General features: G+C 34.5%; 1 protein-coding gene across 13 annotated transcripts in view; it reads right to left on the reverse strand.

Annotated features, from left to right (window-relative positions):
* GPHN (gephyrin) overlaps nucleotides 1–17,618 on the reverse strand; it is a 640,157-nt gene that overhangs the window by 330,583 nt on the left and 291,956 nt on the right. For 7 of the 13 annotated variants that reach the window (XM_059059562.2, XM_059059565.2, XM_059059564.2 and 4 more), the window contains exon 5: nucleotides 13,256–13,294. The exons of the other annotated variants lie outside the window; for them this stretch is intronic. In XM_059059562.2, the coding sequence (XP_058915545.1) occupies nucleotides 13,256–13,294 (39 nt within the window). The remainder of the gene's footprint in view (nucleotides 1–13,255; nucleotides 13,295–17,618) is intronic. 13 annotated transcript variants of the gene reach the window in all.

Here is a 17,618-nt window from a genome sequence, read left to right on the forward strand (position 1 = left end):
CGTGTGGTCTTGTGTTATCCTGATGGAAGATTATGTGTTTTCTGTTGACTAATTCTGGAAGATTTTCATCGAGTGCTACTTTGAGTTGGTCTAATTGGGAGCAGTACTTGTTGGAATTAATCATTTGGTTTTCTGGAAGGAGCTCATAAGAGAGGACTCCCTTCCAATCCCACCATACACACAACATCACCTTCTTTGGATGAAGACTGGTCTTTGGTGTGGCTGGTAGTGGTTCAGTTCACTTGCCCCATGATCTCTTCTGTTCCACATTATTGTGCAGTATTCACCTTTCATCGCCCATCACAATTTGTGTTAGAAACAGAATATTTTTGTTACATTTAAGCAGAGAATTGCATGTGGAAATACGGTCAAGAAGGTTTTTTTTCCCTTAACTTATGTTGAACCCAAACATCAAAGCGATTAACACAACCAAGCTGGTGCAAATGATTTTCAGCGCTTGATCTGGATATTTTGAGTATGTTGGCTATCTCCCAAGTGGGATATAATGATTGTTTTCAATTAATGTCTCGATTTGATTGCTATCAACTTCAACTGGTCTACCCGACCATGGAGCATCAGCCAGCGAGAAATCTCTAGCAGCAAACTGCAAACCACTTCTGACAACCTTCAATCAGTCACAGCATCTTCTCCATACACCGCACAGATCTTTTTTTTGCGTTTCAGCTGCATTTTTACCTTTCTTGAAATAATAAAACATAATATGCCGAAAATGTTTTTCTTCCATCTTCAATATTAAAATGGCTACATAAAAATTCACCAATTTTGATTTTTTTTGATGCACGCTGATATGACAGCTGTCACAATACAATCTAACAAAATTGTTTCGAATGAATTTAAAGACAACTAAGCACTACTAGAGCCATCTTATGGAAAAAAATGAACTAACCTTTTGGCCAACCCAATATGTCTTTGTTCTTCTGGATATTTCATCATACACCACTTAACCCTGGATTGTCAGGGACAGTTTGATATACTTCTGTTGTGTCTGCATCCTTTGTGGTTTAGTATTCGTCCTAAACAAAATTTTCCAAATATGGATAATAAATGATAATGCTCACCTAATTCTTCTCTGTCCTGTATTTTGTATTTGACAGTTCTAGCGTCATCTTTTCAGTCCACCTATTGATTAATGGTTTTGCTGCCTTACTTGTGCTTGGTGAGTTTTGGTAGTACATTCATTACTTGATTTTAATCTGTTGGAGTATGGCTGACCTAAAGTGGGGAAAACTTCCTGCAGAGAAAATTTATTTCTGCTTCTACCTTTAATCAGAGGACACGACTGACCAGTTCCACTTCAGCCTCCCACAAGTGTCTCATAGTCTCAGGGATCCCAGGCTGAGCTTTACACATTGCTGCCTGTCTAAGGTTAAGTGTCTTACAAGCAGTGCTGCAATGGTCATCTGTCCTCAGAGCATCTCCTTCTCCCTCTCCCAAGTCCTGGCTTCCTACATTTCTGGCTCTTGCTCTCTGCTCCTTGGTCTCATGGTATCTGGGGGGAAAGAGTGAATGTAAAGACTGACAGTATATGTCCTTTAACAGGGTATGCCTCATAGGGTATGTCCTTTTACTAGGTCAAGTTTTTCTACAGAGGGAAGGTTTTTCAAAGTTCCAAATCAACAATTATTCCAGGCCATATACTATTTGTAAACTGCTTTATTCTTCTATAAAATGAATGTCTTTTATATCATCATTACATTGAGGTTTTTGATGCACTGCACACTGCCCTACAAGAAGATGCTAACAATTTATATGCCAAACAACAATGCTCTTTTCATCTAAACCCTGCCAATTCCAGGCAATCTCAGTTTTAAATAGTGATTTAACTGATGTGTACAAAGAAACAGAATATTTTAAAAATTTACATTTCTTACCAGTTATGTGTACATATTTAAAAGCAACATGCTTCTTTCCCCTTGCAAATGGCCTGTATATATCCTTTGCCTGCTATTCTACTGGTTGCCATGTTATTCCTATTTAATATTTAGAAAACTTAATACACTGAAATATTAAACCTTTGGCAGTTAAATCCATTGCAAATATTACTTTTAAGTTGACATTTGTTACAATTTTTGTTGCTTATTAAAATTTGTTACTTAGTTGACATTTCCATTAAGAGGTTTTAAATGCTTATACAAGGGGTTCTATCATTATTTTTATTATATTTTCTGGGTTTCATGTCTCACCTAGAAAGGTTTCTTTTACCTAGAGATGAGAAAAATAACATCTTAATTTTTAAATCATAAGTTTGTAGTTTTTTTTTTTTTTTTTTGTGGTACGTGGGCCTCTCACTGTTGTGGCCTCTCCCATTGCGGAGCACAACCGCTCCACGGCATGTGGGATCTTCCCGGACCGGGGCACGAACCCGCGTCCCCTGCATCGGCAGGCGAATTCTCAACCACTGCGCCACCAGGGAAGCCCATAAGTTTGTAGTTTTTAATGTTTAAATATTTAATCTGTCTGTAGTTTAATTCTGTGTTGCATGATCAATCTTCTCCACCAAAATGGATAGCCAATTTTCTCAACACCTTTTATTGAATGACCGACCCTTCTTTCCTCCAATGTCTTGATGTATCATATATACATATATAATACTAAATTCCAATTTTATACATAGGTATGTTAATGAAATATCATTCGGTTGTATTTCTTTCTGAGTTTATTTTCCTGTCATTGCTGTGCCTTATATTTTATTGTTTTACTTGAAAAAAATCACTAGTTATTTTCATACCTTTACTATTTTAAAATGAAATTTAGAATCAACTTTGTTTAGAATTAATTTCTCCTCCAAAATTCCAGGGGGAATTATATCACAGGTATTAATCAAGTTAAGGTAAACTGATAAGTTACACAAAAAATATTTTCACAAAAATATTTGCATCTAAGAATATCGCATGATTTCCTAATCATTCAAGCTATATTTTACGTCCTTTAATAAAGTTTTCTTTTTTCAGGTCTGTCTGTCAAATGGCTTAAGTTTATTCTTAGGTATTATGAAATTTCCTTTTTTCTGCTATTGCAAATGAAATCTTTCCAAATTTTTTTCTAGTGGGTTGTTTCTAATTTAAGTAATATTAGCATATAGATGTTTATAAAATAAAATACTCATATTCAGCTGCCATCCTGAACTCTTCTTGCTTCTAATACCTTTTCAACTGATTCTTTTGGGTTTTCTAGGTGAATAATCACATCCATAAATAAAGGGCTTACAGCTTAAAAAAAAATTCATGTTAGAGTTCTTCATTTTAAAAACATTAATAGGGCTTCCCTGGTGGCGCAGTGGTTGAGAGTCCACCTGCCTATGTAGGGGACACGGGTTCGTGCCCCGGTCCGGGAAGATCCCACATGCCGCGGAGCAGCTGGGCCTGTGAGCCATGGCCGCTGAGCCTGCGCGTCCGCAGCCTGTGCTCCGCAACGGCAGAGGCCACAACAGTGAGAGGCCCTCGTACAGCAAAAAACAAAAACAAAAACACAACAACATTAATAAGCAGTGTGCTCTGTTATCAAAAGCTAATAGCACTCATTCTCTAGGTCACAAAGAGACAACTGACTTTACTATCTCAGCAATCAATGCATCTTTGAAGTGATGTTATTAGGTAGGGGTGACTATGGGGAACTTTCTGACTCATTGCCTTTATTCTCTTTAGGGATGCATACACAAACAAAATTAAAACATAGTAATCTTCCTACCTAGAGATAACTGGGAACTCTATTAATTCCACTTCAGACAATTTCCTTCTTATTCATAGAGATGCAATATTTTAACCCCTTTCTTCCTTTCCTTTCTCAACTTGGACTTTTAGTACACACACACACACACACACACACAAACACACACACACTTATCTCTTATTTTTTCTTCCTGAACTGCAAACCACCTTATTCATGACTAAATGTACACATTTAGTAAAAAAAAAATAAAAATAGCAAAATTCTGAAACAACACAAAGGAAGACATAAGTTTTAGATTAAAATTAAAACAAATAAAGTGCCAATGCCATTAACCTTCATCTAAACTGTTAACAATTTTCCTACATATTCTCCATAAAGATTCCATCAATTTATTCATTTTCAACTAATGACATCTGTTTTTCTACAAGTTGGAACACTATAGATACATTTGAATGTTATTTTGAATTCAGTTTTAATTACTAACATTTAATTCTATTATTTTTCTTCATTGCACACATTTTGTATGTCAGGAAAACACAATGGCTTTTGAAAGGTGGCTCAGGAAACTACTCTCTGCAATCTCCATACCTCGTTCATCAAAAAGTGTTATAAATTCTATCTTGAGAGTAATCTACCCTTTCTACCCACATCTGCATTTAGGTTCTCAGCATCTTTTGTTTGAATATTCCAATAACATCTTAATTGGTGTTGTAGCTAAGTTCACTCCCATTCAACCCATTCTCTATTCTGCTGCCAAAGCAGTCTCTCTAAAATGCAAATCTCATTAAATTCATTGCTGTTTAACATCTTTAATAAATATATATCTTCATTTCCTACTAGAAAGAATCCAAATGCCTTTTTTTTTTTTTTAGGACACAGAGAGCCTTCACCATTTGACTCTATCCCTCTCCAGGCTCTTTCTTGCCACTGCCTCCTCAAAACCCATTCTGCAGGCAGACTGACCTATTGGCAGACTTATGATTTCAGCCATTGTGCCTTTATTATAGAATTAAACAATTCTTTATACAATGGTATATTTATATAATGGCATATTGATACAATGGTAATGAGAATCAACAACTACATGCAACAGTATAAATCAATTTTACAAATATAATGTTGAGTAAAAGAATCCAGACACAAAAGATTACATACTGCTATATACTTTCAATTATATAATGGTCAGTACAAACCCAAAAAATCTATGATGCTAAAAGTCAGAACTGTAGTTATTCTCACGGGTTGGGCTGTGACAAAAACGGGGCACAAGAGGGTCTTCTGGGACACTGATAATTTTCTGGTTTCTTACACATTGTAAATCAACTATATTTCAATTAAAAAAGAGATTAAGAAACAAAAAAAATATTCTGGTTTCTTGATCTGGATGCTGATTACATGGGTATGTTCTTTTTCTGAAAATCCATTAAATTGTAACTACACTATTTGTACACTTTATGTAAATTTAAGTAAAAGGTAAAATAAGAATAACAGTTCTAGTATCACTTTTTTGAAAATTTCCCGATGTCCCTCAGATAAACTTTATCTTACATATATACCAATATTATATTGATGATCATCTTACATTTTATTTATCCAATTCTTTCCTGAGTACTAAGATAATAAATTTCTCTAATGAACTTCCCTGAGTACTAAGATCATAACTTTCTATCCATGTATCCCCATGCCCCAGCACAGTGCCTGGCAGTGAGTAATCACTAATATTATGTAAATGAGGGTTTCTCAATTTATGCACATTTAACACTTTGGGCCAGAGAATTCTTTGTTGTGGGAACTATCCAGTTCATTGGAAGATATTTAGCAGCATTCCTGGCCTCTAATCACCCAATGTCAGTAGCATCCCTCCAGTTGGGACAACCAAAAATGTCACAAAGCATTAAATGTACCCTGGGGACCAAAATGCCCTGCTTGACAATCACTTACATAAAAAAATGTTTCTGTCAAAAAATACAAGCCACATGTTTTTCCATGTGGCTTGTGGTATCTTAGTTCCCCACCAGGGATTGAACCTGGGCTACTGCAGTGAAAGCGGTGGACACCAGGGAATTCCCAAGCCAGGCCAAGCCAAGTGTTAAACAATTCACTTACCAAAAAACTTTGGGCATTACATGGTTTGCTTCTTAGGGGCGACTAAAAAACATAGGCTGTTTTGAATACTAGATGGGAAGTTAAGCTCTGTCAGGAAAAGTTTATAAAATGCTTTAAATGTCTAGATAATCAAATGTAATTCATATTCATTGCATGCTAGAATATTGTTTCCTTTGGAATTCTATGCAGAAAAGTGAGTTTGCCAAGCAAAATAATTGTGTAAATAGGACTGCATATTTTGGTGTTTTAAAAAATGACTGTTACTAGTAGCTATATGTATTCAATGTACTAACTATAAATTATTTTGCAAGGTTTGTATCTATGAATGGACCATTAATTCTAAAATAGTAAGGTTCATAATATTCTATCCATAAAACATTTAGCGTGAATATTCCATAAGAAAAAAATAGTTAGAAAATAAAGTACTGTGCATCAGCTATGAGAAGAAAACTTGACCAAGGGCATAACTAGCTTGTTAGAAAATAATGTGTTTGCACTTTCTAAACTGCATGTTTTTGATTCAGGATGTGTTCTGAACTTGACCTCTGTCGCAAGATGGTGAGTAGTGAAATAATTGAGTATTATTATGTTAATGGAGTTCGAGAAAAGAGAAAATGAATTGGTTTATATTTATGTGTCAAACTGATATAGTTAAAGTATAAATCTGACTCTGCCAAAATTATTTCCTGACAAGCAATTAGAATCAGTCTTTAAGAACAGGCTGCTGAGCCAAAACTGAATATAGAACACAGGCAGTTAATAAAAGAAACAAAACTGGAAAAATACAAGAAAAATGTTTAATCTCATTATTAGTCTGCAATATGTCAATAAAGGCATACAATTTTCACCTATCAAATTAGTAAGATTAAAAATGATAATGGATGTGTACTTTCATAAACTGATAGTATGAATATATAAATTTGTAAGTATTCTGGAGGGCAATTTGGCAGACTTAGCAATCTTGATTGTTATTCTATTTTAAGGAAATATTTCTAAAGTGGTAATCAGAGAAGTATATGACAATTTATATAAAGAGTGTTTATGATAGGAAATAATAAAGGACCTAAATGATTAATGACAGGGAAATTAAATTACTCATAGCTTGTTTATACTCTGTAGTGACTGACACATCCCTCCCCCCCGTTTTTGTTCTTTTATAAGAACACTTATAAAACAGAGAAAAGCTTACTTTATATGAAAAGGAGAGTGATTAAGAATAAGGGCTCTAGAATCAAGACTACCTTGTTTAAATTCTATTATCTTCTACTCTGTGATCTGGGTTAACTTATTAATGATTTGATTTTTCTCTATTTAATTTTCCTGTTTGTAAAGTGGTACCTCTTGTGTAGGTTTGTTGTGAGGATTAAATAAGACATTACATAAATGTTTATCACAATGCCTGGCACACAGTATGTGCACAATAAATTTTCATAGCTATGGTATTACTTGGGATGATGTTATTAAGAAACCCAAGATATAAACCTTAATATATGATGGGTTTGCTACTGAGCAAATTAATCAATTAGTCCTAGCTAATAACTATATGTTGAGATTATTGGTGGTTTGCATTTACTTCATTTTGCGTTTCTGTATTTCCCAAATTATTTTTTGGCAAAAACATTAAAATCAAAATATATTTAGAAATCTACATTCAGAAAAAAATTTAAAGCTATTAATAAAAGGCATTTTATTATGCCTTTTGTAAGTCATAAAAACATCTGTCTTTTCCTTATCCTAAATGACCATATGTTTTTCAGTTAAAATCTCACCTTTAAGACTGTGTCTTAATAAAAAGGTCACCATTTTTATGCTCTTATTAAACACCTATAATACGCAAAACGCTGGGGTCCTAATATTCTAATTCTAACAAACCAGGAATTACGGAAATTTGAAGACAGATTTTCTGTTTAATAAAGTAGGAGCTTTCTGCAGATGGCCTTAAGTTTTATGTTTAGTTACTAACCATCATGAGAAACAGGACATCTAAAAAGGCTTTTGCCTTTTATCCTTCTCTCAAGATTAATCTTAATTTTGACCAGAGGGCAGCCAGTTGGAGGATGAGAAAAGAATTTAACTTATAAGAGATATTTTCTTTCAGAATATTTGCTCAAGATTTCTATAATGAGATTACCTATGATTGCACAGTAAGTACACATCTACTACTGTGATATGGTTATGAACAAACCAAATAAAAATTGATTCCTGAACATCTAAGATGTTTTTAATGCTGCTGATATGAATAGAAAATAATCTCTATTTCTTCATAAGTACTAAATATTACAAGAAATCTAAAAGCATGCAGAGATAAATACAAAAAGTTTAGAGTGGTTTGTATTTTATAAACATCCAAATATCTAACTAGTGAACTTTTCAGGTATTGATTTTGATGTTCATGGAATCAAATACTGGTAAATATACATGAAGAAGTTTGTATTGAACAGTTTCTTTATCCAAGGCAATTGACTTTTCCCTCAATGGTCTCTCTCACTTCACTGGATCTCTTGTGCCACACATGTAATGTGTTAGTTTTTGCTAGCAACACTGAAATATTTGATATAGGAGATAAAGGGGAGAAAAAGAGATTGGGGTTTCAGAGACTGGTTATTAGTGCCTGCTACTGTCATTGCCTATATTCAGAACTGAAGGAGTGAAACTTCCTACACAAAATGCTCATATAAGGAAGCTACATCTTCCTTTGCGAGGTATTGAATATGATCTACTGTTCTTCAGGAGAGAAAGGAAAACAAAAGAAAATGAAAAATTACATGACAACTTGTTTGTTAGGAGTAGCTGCCTACAAAAAATCTCCTGATTGCAAAGAAATTTAGAGGATCTTCTTATTAAATATAAAAAGGACTTGAAGACTAATAAAGGTATGACAGAAATACTGCCTTTTCAGGTTAACCTTTACAAAAAAATACATTACAAAACTCTATTTCCAGCTGAGCTTCCCTCAAAATAAAAACAGAATTTCAGATGTCATGAGAAAAGAAAAAGTATATTTATTACAAATAAAACAAGTTGAATAAAATGATGTTACTGACATTTTCCTTTATCCCAGGTCTTATACTTTAAAATACCTAAATCATTTATTTTCATTAAATATGTTTTTCAGAATGAATACAAGTGAAGAAAAATCTTTTTAAATTATTCACCATTGTTAAAAAAAGAAAAAATTAAAGCTGGATGTAGTTTCTATTTTAGTGCTTTTCTCCTGACATGAGAACTTTGATCTTCCCAGCTGTGTTGTCAAAATAAATAACTTTAGTAGGACATCAGGGGATGGGAGGAAAAATACGTTACTAAAACTTATCTTAAGTGCAGTACTTTAAAGAGATTACTTTAAAGGAATCACTGTGAAGTACTGACCAATAGGAATGAAGTTAATTGCTCTCAAATTTGAAGGCACACGTCAAGATAGGGAGGACAAATAAACTCCTAGTTCAAATGATGAATTAATCAAGATCATAATAAAAACCAATAAATGTAACCAGGAATTCAAGTGAGCTTTAGTTGACAGTGAGAATAAATTAAATTACCAAACATTTTCAGTATTAGTATATAGTTGTACCTCAGGGGGTAAAATCCCTCATTGTGCTTGCAATTACATACAAGAACAACCTCCTGAACATTAATTATCTATTTATCTCTAACCATTCTCTATTCTTCCACTATAAAACCAATAAACTTGGTTTTAGGTAATGTTGTTTATTAACAGCTACCAATGAAATCAGTAATCTGTCACTGAATGCCCTAGGTTTTAAAATTAAAGAGATTCTTATTGGTATTTAAACTATTACCAGAATCCTTCAGCTGTGACAAGGTATTAACATAGAAGACATTCTTTTTCCTGAATCAATGATACTTTGAAGAGGTGAAACAATTCCCTCATATACAATCACTCTGACTTTGAACATTTTCCCTGAAGAATTAGAAGAAAATAACAAAATTTTGTGGATGATATTAGAAATGTATTTTTTTGCTAAATGTCTCTTTCCCTCTTTTGGAATGTAAGTTCCTTGAGAACAAGGCCTTATCTTTGTGTTACAGACACCTAACAGAGTATATGGAACAGAGTAAACCTTTTTGAATAGATTCTCAGAGAATTATTGGATGTATTGAATTAACTTCTCTCCTATGCATATAGAATAGTACTAGTTTATACACCACCCTTGGGAGAACTGAGAAGATAGTCACTCAAATCATTTTCTGTGTTTGATACTTCAGATGAGGAACCTTGGCTCAGAAAGGCTGGATAGAGTATGTAAAATCACCAAAAAATTGTTGAGTTGTGAAAACATTATCACCTAAAGGATTGAAAATCTTCTTTCCTAAATGCATTACTATTGCATATTTAACTACTCTAGTTTCAAACCCCTTGAAGACAAGGAATAATTCTTTCCAATCTTTGTAACTCCTGTAAGGTCTAGGACATTATGGTGCAGAGTTCAATTCAGGTAGAAAGCTGGGTATCCAGAATTGAAGACCACTGAATTTAAATGAACTCCTGTTCCCATTACTGGTTCCTATAAATATAACCTGGCTGCCTCATCTCAGTTCTGTTAACTTCATTTAAACCTTGCCTTTCAAACCTTGCCTTTTAAAGTCTGCATTATTCCACTTCGAGGATTTTTTAAATTCAGGCTTCTCCAGAATCACTTTTGCTGTCCTTCAAACATCCAATATCTGTGTTATTTCAACTTTATTCTCCCTTTGATTCTTAGGATATAGTGTCTTCTAAATCTCACTTGGCCTTCTGTGGCCTTTCTAAAAGTTTATAATTTCTTCGACTCCTGATACAGTAACTTGGACTTATCCGTCTTTCATGTTAATTATGTAGTTTCCCTGATGTCTTTGCTACTAATTTAATTTCTTCTTAGACAAAAGTATTAAAAGCTACAGAATTCACTTCTAGGTAAATACCCGAAAGAATGGAAAGAAAAACAGGTACTTGCATACTAATGCTCATAGCACCATTCATTTGAGCCAAAAGATGGAAACAATCAAGTACCCATCAACAGATGAATGGATAAAGAAACTATTGTATATACACACAATGAGGGATGAAATTGTGATATATGCTACAACATGAACGAACCTTGAAAATATTATGTTAAGTCAGACATAGAAAGACAAAAATTGTATGATCCCACTTATATGAGGTACCTAGAATAGGCAAATTCAGAGACAGAAAGTAAAATAGAGGTTACCAGGGGCTAGGGGAGGGAGGAATGGGGAGTTATTGTTTAATGTACAGAATGTACAGAGTTTCTATTTGGGATTGTGAAAAAGTTACGGAAACAGATAGTGGTGATGGCTATACAAAATAGTGAATGTACTGTACTTAATGCCACTGAATTGTACACTTAAAAATGATTAAAATAGTAAATTTTATGTTATGTGTATTTTATCACAATTTTAAAAAAACCTACAGAAGTAATTTTCTTGACGTTCCTAGAGCAGTCTTTTGGTTCATATCAATTTTATCTCTATTACTAAAGGAAAAGGAGAAGCAGAAGCAAAACCTATCCATATCTTTTCCTGTATTCCCTGTTTATCAGTATCTTTTTAGCTTTTCCCTTCTCCTTTTCCCTCTCATTTTTAGTAAAAATAAAATAAAATTTAATATGGATACTCAGCATTTTCCACACTTCAAGCACAATGATGTTGTGAATACATACACACATAGCACTCTTCAAGTCTACATACAGACACTTTCATGCATGCATACACACCCCACTTTAAATCTCTTCAGACTCTTGAAATTGTGTGAAAATTTCACCAAGATTCTTCTTTTTGTTTGATCTTGTCTTTCGTTTAAATACAAGTGAATAAGACAGTAAGTTTTATAGTCCAGATACTTAAAACTTTTTAGTCTAGTTGCCAAATACTTAGTAAATAAAGGAAAATGTCAAATTTAAAAGTTTACCCACACAAAAGAAAACACAGTCTAAAATGTGGGAGGGAAAGATAAATACATCAAAAGGATCTCTAAATGGTATTACATAAATTATGGAGTAGCAGAGAAATGATATTCTCAAAGGAAAAAATGGAGCAGAGTGGAAAGTTACTTTAATCTTAACTACAAAGAGCTATAAGACAACTAAATTTATTATTTTTAGAGATGATACTTTAAAGTTTCAAAATATTCTTCTGGTCTTAACTAAAAAGGATAAAATTAATAGGAGTAATTTATCCTCATGAAGCCCTGGAAAAATCAGGGAAAATAAATTAGGAAACAAATTTAGTATATGGAAAATTATTGGAAGATCCCATACACAAGGAACAAAAGTACACAATATATGATATGAAAAGGCAACTGAAGCAAAGATGATAAATGATTTAGAAAAAAAATCTATTCCTAAATAGGAGGAAGAACATGGAGCTGTATAAAAAAGCAGAAAGATGGTGGTAGTGAATTTAAAAGTCAGTTTAGGAGTAAATTGGACTGGACTTAAATAGTGAAGTATTTTCCTATTGCTAAGATATGTTTGGACAATATGTAGGCAACACTTCTTGAAAATAAAATCTGATCAGGGTTACAAGACAACAGAGGAGTGATTTATCAGACGCAGAGAAGCGTAAAGGAGGCAATATGGACCAATCAGCAAGTTGCAAGTTGCAAGACTGAGTACACAGGCGATGAATGCGATGTCTCATGTCAACTAATGGGGCAGCCATGTGCAGCAAATAGGTAGAGAAGAACAGTAGTCAAGCAAATTCAGTCAGCAGTCCAACTTAGTGGCACAAGGCAAGTAGAGATAGGTAACAAAAGTGCTAAACAATCTGAACCTACTTATAATATTACTGGTATAGACTGGGTAGGGAAAGATCAGGCAGACAGATAGCATGGCACTGGGAAGGCCACAGTATAGGAGAATGGCAAGAGAGCCGATAGACAATCCTGGGCAGTCTAAAATGCTAAAATAGCAGATGAATATGTAGTACCAGGCCATTTGCTGATGGACAAAGCACCAGTGAGTGAAGAACGCAAATCATTCAGCAGATACGTAATGGGGGGAAAAAGGAGAGACAAAAATCAAAGGCAGTCAAACAGGAAGACAGAACAGCAGAGAAGCGATGACAGATCATCAGAAACAGTTGGGTAGGGTAGTGAAAAGCTATCAGCAGGAGAACAAAACAACATTCAGGAAAAGATGAGATTAAGAGTGAAGCAGTCTCCTGAATGGGGTTTCTTCCATCTAGGAAACAGTCATCAATAAACTGCATATGAGAATCCACAAGAGAAATAGCACACAAATGGAGATAGCATATGGATCTGAACTCTACTGCCCAGGGATACAGAATGACCCTAGAACATAGATACATAACAATCCACAAGGAAATTAAACAGATGGGAAAAATGGGTCCAAGCATTTTTTTATGATGATAAAAGAAACCAAAACACTAAAAATTATTAATCGGGAAATGACTGGCTGGGATTGAAGTCTTCGCTTACCCCTTTCTGGAGCCCACAAAATGGGAATGTTGGGAATTTCTGCAGCAGAAAAACAGAAGAGAAAAGGGATTTCTGACTCCCAGTTTGAGGAAAGCAGGTCAAATTTAGGGCTGTGCAAACTGGTTCAGGGAAACAAGAACCAGCCTGAACCTTTTCCCTTCCTCAGACTCAGGCCATTCCTGAGGTTTGGGAAAGGTTTAGGAAGCCCTCACCCCATCATTCCCCACAACCTCCCCTTTCACACTTACCTCCAGTGCAAACAGTTTCCAGCAAGGAGGTACTTGGGAAAATTCACTCCCATGTTTACACCATGGCAAAATTTCAGGATAGCCAACTAATAGTACTTCCTGTGTAGGCCAGGTTCCTGTTCAGTGGGATCCCTTCCACCCTTCGTGAGTGAGCAGAGGGGACAGGTTACTAGAAACTACCTACCTCTTTGAAAGTGGATGAGAAATGAAGCAGGGGTAGTAATACAATAAATAAATAGTAATACTAGTAAATACCCTGATGATCTCATCAGTTGTCATGGATTTTAATTCCATTAAGATACTGATGACTCTAAAAAAATAGTATCTCTAGCCCAGACTTCTCCTTTGAACTCCAGATGCATATACCTAACTGCCAACTTAACACCTCCATTTGGATATCTAAAGGCAATTCAAATTTCCATGACCAAAGTAAAACTCCCGATCTTCCTCCTCAAACCTCTTCTTCCCCCAGTCTTCTCCATTTCACTGAATGGCAACTCCATTCTTCCAATTGCCCAAGTCAAAGTCCTGGATCTTATACTCGACTCTTCTCTTTCTCTTACTCCATCTGTTACCTCTACCTTCAATATATAAGAATAATGTATGTCTCACTATCTCTATCTCTATAATTGGTCTGAGTCACTATCATTTTTCCCCTGGATTATTTCAATAGCCTTCTAAATGCTTTCCCTGTTTAAATATAAGTCAGATCATATTACACCTCTGCTCAAAACTCTCCATTATACTCAGGGTGACACACAGGTTCTACATGATCCATGGCTTGCTCCTTCTCCTCCTTTAGGTCTTTGCTCAAATGTCACCTTATCAATGAAGCCTTGCTTGATAGCCTTATTTAAAATTGCAACCCTCTTTCCTGCCTGTACTACCTATCCACCTTCCCTGGTTTATTTTTATCCATAGTACTTATCACCATCTCTAATACTACGTATTTTACTAATTTACTTATATTTGTGACACACCACTAAAATGTAAATTCCATAAAGGCAGAATCTTTGGACTTCTTTGTTCATTGCTGTATCCCCAATATCTTAAACAGTGCCTGGTATATACACAGTAGGCACTCAGGGCATATTTGAGTCTATGAAGTGTTAATTTTCGTAGGGCAACTTCTTTCTGTCTTAAATTCTCAGAGCATTTTTCTGAAAAGCTTACACACTATGAGTTTTTGATTAACAGAGCAGATGCTAATACACTATAGGTTAGGAATGTCCTAACGTAGGGAGTGGCAAACCACAGACAATGGGACAAATCTTGCTTGCTGTCTGTTTTTTTGCATGGCCTGCAATCTAACGGTAATCTTCTCATTTTTAAAGGATTGAAAAAAAACTCAAAAGAAGAGTAATACTTCATGACATGAAAATTATGAGAAAGCCAATTTTAGTGTCCACAAATAAAGTTTTATTGGGGCACAGCATGGCCCACTCATTTATATCATCATATGGCAGATTTTGTGCTACAGGGCTGGCAGAGCTGAGTGGTTATAACAGAGACTATAATCCCACAAAGCCTGAAATATTTATTATGTCTAAATATTTACTACCTCTAAAGAGTAAGTTTGCTGATCCCTCTTTTAAGGTATTTTATATTTAAAAGGCAAACAATAATAACTAAAGTTTGAACAAAGATAAACTAGAGCATTATTATTAATACTGTTGCTACTGTTACACAAGATACAGAAGATGCATTTATATTAGGATAGGCTTTCAATATTATATAAAAGCAGACCTCTCATTCCTCTAAATATTTAATACTGATGGTGATATTCATTCATCTATCCACCCCACAAAGCAGTCCCATCTTAAGGGACAGGATACAGTACAGGCAAGTCTTGAAAAATGCCCAAAAGGGAGTAAATGAGAAAGGGAAGTAAATAGGACCCACAAATAGAACTCATATCAAAGTATCACATAACTACCCCAAACCTCTAAATACCGTGTTTAACAATAGTGGGAAATTGGCATGACGTGAATCTCTTTTGAACCTTATCAATGGGGTTATAATGCAGGTCTCCTATATAAAATATAGTCTCGGATCATTGCAAGCATGAGAAACATTATAATAAGACCACATTTTACTTTACTTACTTACTTATTTATTTACTGCCATGCCACATGGCATGTGGGATCTTAGTTCCCCAACCAGGGATCAAACCCATGCCCCCCTGCACGGGAAGCACAGAGTCAACCACTGGACCACCAGGGAAATCCCATATTTATACAATATTCAAAACTAATTTTGTCATTGCTTCCAATGCCTACATTTTGTAGAAAAGTATTTTTAAAATTTGCAGAACTCTATTTAAAATCACCTCCTAATCAAAACTGACCTATCTTCTCCTCACATAAAATTCCATGCTGAGGATTATTACATGCAAGGGCCATATATCATATGCTGCAATCAAACTTATGGGAAGGAGTGAAGAAGGTGAGGGGAAAACACTTAAATTATTCAATGACATCCATCAATATAATGCTATCTTCAGTCTTCATAGAGGATTATAATATATTGCCTCTTATCAATTGGTCCTTTCAGCACAATCAATTGCTGCTTCTGCATTGCTGCCTTTGATATTTGATGTCTTTCTCTCTCTCTGTGCAACTGGTAACAGTTCATTTTCAAACTCCATACTTCCAACAGCTTTACTTCTTTCTTCTCAGCATCTTTTGAAGGAACGTGGATCCTTCCTGTAAATTCTCAGTTGTGTCTGTTATTATGATTATCTGAAATGGTTACTCCCTCTGTTGGATATTTGTCTGCCATTCTTTAATAGCAGCCATGCTTTTCCCAAGTTCCAATATGAGGAAATAATATAGTAAAACTATTAGAATAATTCCAGTTTATTGTTATCTGAGTCCATTTTCTTACCGTCTATCAGTTTCCTTTTATGCCTAGCAATAACATAAAGTTACAAATATTCTGCTCTAATTCAGTAATATTATTCTAAGAAGCTCAGGACTTGATAGATATAAATCCATTTGTTATCATATTACATTTTATGTGAAAAGAGATATTAAGTCCATTTTATAGATGGAGCTCTAATAAAAGGAAGATGAATTCACATTCTTGGTTTCAGACAATAATGAAGAAAAGAATATTCTGAAATCTTCACTCCTGAAACTATATCTCTAAATAAACATGCTTTTAGCATTTTATATTTGCAAAATATTTAATGATGCTTTGTTGTCAATATATTAGCATACATTTTGCAAAACTATTCTAGTACGCCAGTCTCTGTTCATTTTATGAGAGTAGGTTGTAAGGGTGATTTGGAACACTGATTTCAAGATTTTATTACTATGATAAATTCAAGGTAAAAATAAACATTTAGCATGTCATCTCTGTTTCTTTTTCCTTTTCTGTAACCTAACCTGCTTGATTTTTGCACCAGAGAAAAATTCTTTCAATATTTACTCAACCATTATCTACTTACTTTTTAAGCTAAAGTTCTTTCTATTTAGATTGTAGGTAATAATAGGAAATATTTATGTAGCAAATAAATATTGCTTTTATTTACATTAACTCACATAATATAACTACCCTCTGAGGTAGGTACTCTTATTCTCTCCATTTTACACATAAGAAAACTGAGTAAAGTAAGTTGTGTAAGGTCACATGCTATTAAGAGGTGAATCTAGGATTCGAATCCAAGTAGTCTGTGCTCTTAAGCACTATGTTATGCTGCACCACAAATGGTTATATGGGCAACACTACTTTTCTAGTAAGAGCTCTAATTAGACATAGAATTTACAATAATAAGTATATTTGTACTCACTTGTATGTCAACTGATATGACTGATCTCTCTTCCCCATTAGGACTCCCCAAAAGTTGAAAACTTGTTCTGATGCAGAGTAGGCATGCAATAAAGAAACGTACTTAAGAGAAAATGAAGACAGCGTTTTATTTATGGGTTCTTCATATATGAAATTTTTCTTTTTGCCTTATGCTTAAAATTCCAAAATCCCCACCTCAAGGAACAATGTACACTTCCCTCTGTAGTATTGCTATGTGGAACAGGAGGCTTTCAACATGATTTTTAAATGCAATGTCACATATTGCTCTAATTATCTAACTGTTCTAATGTTATACCTGTTAC

This window comes from Kogia breviceps, chromosome 3, assembly GCF_026419965.1.
Source record: "Kogia breviceps isolate mKogBre1 chromosome 3, mKogBre1 haplotype 1, whole genome shotgun sequence".
Taxonomy (NCBI): Eukaryota; Metazoa; Chordata; class Mammalia; order Artiodactyla; family Physeteridae; genus Kogia; species Kogia breviceps.